This window comes from Notolepis coatsorum, assembly GCF_963971535.1.
Source record: "Notolepis coatsorum genome assembly, contig: SCAFFOLD_319, whole genome shotgun sequence".
NCBI classification, from domain to species: Eukaryota; Metazoa; Chordata; class Actinopteri; order Aulopiformes; family Paralepididae; genus Notolepis; species Notolepis coatsorum.
This window is the reverse complement of record NW_028170342.1, coordinates 44,001-50,000: the sequence shown is the minus strand read 5'-3', so window position 1 is coordinate 50,000 and position 6,000 is coordinate 44,001. Positions and strand designations below refer to the sequence as shown.

Genomic DNA, 6,000 nt, shown 5'->3' with positions numbered 1-6,000 from the left:
CCAGTAGGAGTGAGTCCAGTAGGAGTGAGTCCAGTAGGAGTGAGTCCAGTAGGAGTGAGTCCAGTAGGAGTGAGTCCAGTAGGAGTGAGTCCAGTAGGAGTGAGTCCAGTAGAGTGAGTCCAGTAGAGTGAGTCCAGTAGGAGTGAGTCCAGTAGGAGTGAGTCCAGTAGAGTGAGTCCAGTAGAGTGAGTCCAGTAGGAGTGAGCCAGTAGGAGTGAGTCCAGTAGGAGTGAGTCCAGCAGAGTGAGTCCAGTAGAGTGAGTCAGTAGAGTGAGTCCAGTAGAGTGAGTCCAGTAGGAGTGAGTCCAGTAGGAGTGAGTCCAGTAGAGTGAGTCCAGTAGAGTGAGTCCAGTAGAGTGAGTCCAGTAGAGTGAGTCAGTAGAGTGAGTCCAGTAGAGTGAGTCCAGTAGAGTGAGTCCAGTAGGAGTGAGTCTAGTAGAGTGAGTCCAGTAGGAGTGAGTCCAGTAGAGTGAGTCCAGTAGGAGTGAGTCCAGTAGAGTGAGTCCAGTAGAGTGAGTCCAGTAGAGTGAGTCCAGTAGGAGTGAGTCCAGTAGAGTGAGTCCAGTAGAGTGAGTCCAGTAGAGTGAGTCCAGTAGAGTGAGTCCAGTAGAGTGAGTCCAGTAGGAGTGAGTCCAGTAGGAGTGAGTCCAGTAGAGTGAGTCCAGTAGGAGTGAGTCCAGTAGGAGTGAGTCCAGTAGAGTGAGTCCAGTAGAGTGAGTCCAGTAGAGTGAGTCCAGTAGAGTGAGTCCAGTAGGAGTGAGTCCAGTAGAGTGAGTCCAGTAGGAGTGAGTCCAGTAGAGTGAGTCCAGTAGAGTGAGTCCAGTAGAGTGAGTCCAGTAGGAGTGAGCCAGTAGAGTGAGTCCAGTAGAGTGAGTCCAGTAGAGTGAGTCCAGTAGAGTGAGTCCAGTAGAGTGAGTCCAGTAGGAGTGAGCCAGTAGGAGTGAGCCAGTAGAGTGAGTCCAGTAGAGTGAGTCTAGTAGAGTGAGTCCAGTAGAGTGAGTCCAGTAGAGTGAGTCCAGTAGAGTGAGTCCAGTAGAGTGAGTCCAGTAGGAGTGAGCCAGTAGGAGTGAGTCCAGTAGAGTGAGTCCAGTAGAGTGAGTCTAGTAGAGTGAGTCCAGCAGGAGTGAGTCCAGTAGAGTGAGTCCAGTAGAGTGAGTCCAGTAGAGTGAGTCCAGTAGAGTGAGTCCAGTAGAGTGAGTCCAGTAGAGTGAGTCTAGTAGAGTGAGTCCAGTAGAGTGAGTCCAGTAGAGTGAGTCTAGTAGAGTGAGTCCAGTAGAGTGAGTCCAGTAGGAGTGAGTCCAGTAGAGTGAGTCCAGTAGAGTGAGTCCAGTAGAGTGAGTCCAGTAGAGTGAGTCCAGTAGAGTGAGTCCAGTAGAAGTGAGTCCAGTAGAGTGAGTCCAGCAGGAGTGAGTCCAGTAGAGTGAGTCCAGTAGAGTGAGTCCAGTAGGAGTGAGTCCAGTAGCAGTGAGTCCAGTAGAGTGAGTCCAGTAGGAGTGAGTCCAGTAGTGTGAGTCCAGTAGAGTGAGTCCGGTAGGAGTGAGTCCAGTAGAGTGAGTCCAGTAGAGTGAGTCCAGTAGAGTGAGTCCAGTAGAGTGAGTCCAGTAGAGTGAGTCCAGTAGAGTGAGTCCAGTAGAGTGAGTCCAGTAGGAGTGAGTCCAGTAGAGTGAGTCCAGTAGAGTGAGTCCAGTAGAGTGAGTCCAGCAGAGTGAGTCCAGTAGAGTGAGTCCAGTAGGAGTGAGTCCAGTAGAGTGAGTCCAGTAGAGTGAGTCCAGTAGAGTGAGTCCAGTAGAGTGAGTCCAGTAGAGTGAGTCCAGTAGAGTGAGTCCAGTAGGAGTGAGTCCAGTAGAGTGAGTCCAGTAGAGTGAGTCCAGTAGAGTGAGTCCAGCAGAGTGAGTCCAGTAGAGTGAGTCTAGTAGAGTGAGTCCAGTAGAGTGAGTCCAGTAGAGTGAGTCTAGTAGAGTGAGTCCAGTAGAGTGAGTCCAGTAGAGTGAGTCCAGTAGAGTGAGTCCAGTAGGAGTGAGTCCAGTAGAGTGAGTCCAGCAGAGTGAGTCCAGTAGGAGTGAGTCCAGTAGGAGTGAGTCCAGTAGGAGTGAGTCCAGTAGAGTGAGTCCAGTAGAGTGAGTCCAGTAGAGTGAGTCCAGTAGGAGTGAGTCCAGTAGGAGTGAGTCCAGTAGGAGTGAGTCCAGTAGGAGTGAGCCAGTAGGAGTGAGTCCAGTAGAGTGAGTCCAGTAGAGTGAGTCCAGTAGAGTGAGTCCAGTAGAGTGAGTCCAGTAGAGTGAGTCCAGTAGAGTGAGTCCAGTAGAGTGAGTCCAGTAGAGTGAGTCCAGTAGAGTGAGTCCAGTAGAGTGAGTCCAGTAGAGTGAGTCCAGTAGGAGTGAGTCCAGTAGGAGTGAGTCCAGTAGAGTGAGTCCAGTAGAGTGAGTCCAGTAGGAGTGAGTCCAGTAGGAGTGAGTCCAGTAGAGTGAGTCCAGTAGAGTGAGTCCAGTAGGAGTGAGTCCAGTAGAGTGAGTCCAGTAGAGTGAGTCCAGTAGGAGTGAGTCCAGTAGGAGTGAGTCCAGTATAGTGAGTCCAGTAGGAGTGAGTCCAGTAGAGTGAGTCCAGTAGGAGTGAGTCCAGTAGAGTGAGTCAAGTAGGAGTGAGTCCAGTAGAGTGGTTGTAAAGCGCTTTGGATAAATGCTGTCCATTTACTTTGCATCCATCTTGCTGCCAGACATTTCTAAGGGTTTCTATGACACTGATGCTTTTCAGTCAGGTTGTGTCTTGGCTCCGCCCCCTGGCCCAGCTAGCTAAACCTTCTACTACTTTAGCCAGTCCGTAAGTGTCATTCATTCACACTGTCGCCCCGTCTGTCCACGTCCCAGAATGCAGTGCTGCTCTGTGGGGTTCCGGCTGTGACCAGCACTGTCCTCAGTGTTCTAACGGAGGCGTCTGCCACGACGACACGGGGGAGTGCATCTGTCCGCCGGGGTTCACCGGGCTGACCTGTCAATATGGTGAGTGGACTGGGAGACCAACCAGGGGCACTCAACCAGAGAAGAACACTTAGACATCTGTCCTCCCAACCAGAGCAGAACACTTAAACATCTGTCCTCCCAACCAGAGCAGAACACTTAAACATCTGTCCCAACCAGAGCAGAACACTTAAACATCTGTCCTCCCAACCAGAGCAGAACACTTAAACATCTGTCCCAACCAGAGCAGAACACTTAAACATCTGTCCTCCCAACCAGAGCAGAACACTTAAACATCTGTCCTCCCAACCAGAGCAGAACACTTAAACATCTGTCCTCCCAACCAGAGCAGAACACTTAAACATCTGTCCCAACCAGAGCAGAACACTTAAACATCTGTCCTCCCAACCAGAGCAGAACACTTAAACATCTCTCCCAACCAGAGCAGAACACTTAAACATCTGTCCTCCCAACCAGAGCAGAACACTTAAACATCTGTCCCAACCAGAGCAGAACACTTAAACATCTGTCCCAACCAGAGCAGAACACTTAAACATCTGTCCTCCCAACCAGAGCAGAACACTTAAACATCTGTCCCAACCAGAGCAGAACACTTAAACATCTGTCCTCCCAACCAGAGCAGAACACTTAAACATCTGTCCTCCCAACCAGAGCAGAACACTTAAACATCTGTCCCAACCAGAGCAGAACACTTAAACATCTGTCCTCCCAACCAGAGCAGAACACTTAAACATCTGTCCCAACCAGAGCAGAACACTTAAACATCTGTCCTCCCAACCAGAGCAGAACACTTAAACATCTGTCCCAACCAGAGCAGAACACTTAAACATCTGTCCCAACCAGAGCAGAACACTTAAACATCTGTCCCAACCAGAGCAGAACACTTAAACATCTGTCCCAACCAGAGCAGAACACTTAAACATCTGTCCTCCCAACCAGAGCAGAACACTTAAACATCTGTCCCAACCAGAGCAGAACACTTAAACATCTGTCCCAACCAGAGCAGAACACTTAAACATCTGTCCTCCCAACCAGAGCAGAACACTTAAACATCTGTCCCAACCAGAGCAGAACACTTAAACATCTGTCCTCCCAACCAGAGCAGAACACTTAAACATCTGTCCTCCCAACCAGAGCAGAACACTTAAACATCTGTCCCAACCAGAGCAGAACACTTAAACATCTGTCTCAACCTAACCAGAGCAGAACACTTAAACATCTGTCCCAACCAGAGCAGAACACTTAAACATCTGTCCCAACCAGAGCAGAACACTTAAACATCTGTCCTCCCAACCAGAGCAGAACACTTAAACATCTGTCCCAACCAGAGCAGAACACTTAAACATCTGTCCTCCCAACCAGAGCAGAACACTTAAACATCTGTCCCAACCAGAGCAGAACACTTAAACATCTGTCCTCCCAACCAGAGCAGAACACTTAAACATCTGTCCCAACCAGAGCAGAACACTTAAACATCTGTCCCAACCAGAGCAGAACACTTAAACATCTGTCCCAACCAGAGCAGAACACTTAAACATCTGTCCCAACCAGAGCAGAACACTTAAACATCTGTCCTCCCAACCAGAGCAGAACACTTAAACATCTGTCCCAACCAGAGCAGAACACTTAAACATCTGTCCTCCCAACCAGAGCAGAACACTTAAACATCTGTCCTCCCAACCAGAGCAGAACACTTAAACATCTGTCCCAACCAGAGCAGAACACTTAAACATCTGTCCCAACCAGAGCAGAACACTTAAACATCTGTCCTCCCAACCAGAGCAGAACACTTAAACATCTGTCCCAACCAGAGCAGAACACTTAAACATCTGTCCTCCCAACCAGAGCAGAACACTTAAACATCTGTCCCAACCAGAGCAGAACACTTAAACATCTGTCCTCCCAACCAGAGCAGAACACTTAAACATCTGTCCTCCCAACCAGAGCAGAACACTTAAACATCTGTCCCAACCAGAGCAGAACACTTAAACATCTGTCTCAACCTAACCAGAGCAGAACAATTAAACATCTGTCCCAACCAGAGCAGAACACTTAAACATCTGTCCCAACCAGAGCAGAACACTTAAACATCTGTCCTCCCAACCAGAGCAGAACACTTAAACATCTGTCCCAACCAGAGCAGAACACTTAAACATCTGTCCTCCCAACCAGAGCAGAACACTTAAACATCTGTCCTCCCAACCAGAGCAGAACACTTAAACATCTGTCCCAACCAGAGCAGAACACTTAAACATCTGTCCTCCCAACCAGAGCAGAACACTTAAACATCTGTCCTCCCAACCAGAGCAGAACACTTAAACATCTGTCCCAACCAGAGCAGAACACTTAAACATCTGTCTCAACCTAACCAGAGCAGAACACTTAAACATCTGTCCCAACCAGAGCAGAACACTTAAACATCTGTCCCAACCAGAGCAGAACACTTAAACATCTGTCCTCCCAACCAGAGCAGAACACTTAAACATCTGTCCCAACCAGAGCAGAACACTTAAACATCTGTCCTCCCAACCAGAGCAGAACACTTAAACATCTGTCCCAACCAGAGCAGAACACTTAAACATCTGTCCCAACCAGAGCAGAACACTTAAACATCTGTCCTCCCAACCAGAGCATAACACTTAAACATCTGTCCCAACCAGAGCAGAACACTTAAACATCTGTCCTCCCAACCAGAGCAGAACACTTAAACATCTGTCCCAACCAGAGCAGAACACTTAAACATCTGTCCTCCCAACCAGAGCAGAACACTTAAACATCTGTCCCAACCAGAGCAGAACACTTAAACATCTGTCCCAACCAGAGCAGAACACTTAAACATCTGTCATCCCAACCAGAGCAGAACACTTAAACATCTGTCCCAACCAGAGCAGAACACTTAAACATCTGTCCCAACCAGAGCAGAACACTTAAACATCTGTCCCAACCAGAGCAGAACACTTAAACATCTGTCCCAACCAGAGCAGAACACTTAAACATCTGTCCTCCCAACCAGAGCAGAACACTTAAA

At 48.6% G+C, this 6,000-nt stretch overlaps 1 protein-coding gene across 1 annotated transcript in view; it reads left to right on the top strand.

The window, feature by feature from the left end:
* Positions 1 to 6,000, top strand: part of LOC311248553 (angiopoietin-1 receptor-like) — a gene marked incomplete at its 3' end in the record, with an annotated part of 139,539 nt that overhangs the window by 105,070 nt on the left and 28,469 nt on the right. The window contains exon 5 of the mRNA XM_084339417.1: positions 2,862 to 2,993. Coding sequence (XP_084195543.1) covers positions 2,862 to 2,993 — 132 coding nt within the window. The remainder of the gene's footprint in view (positions 1 to 2,861; positions 2,994 to 6,000) is intronic.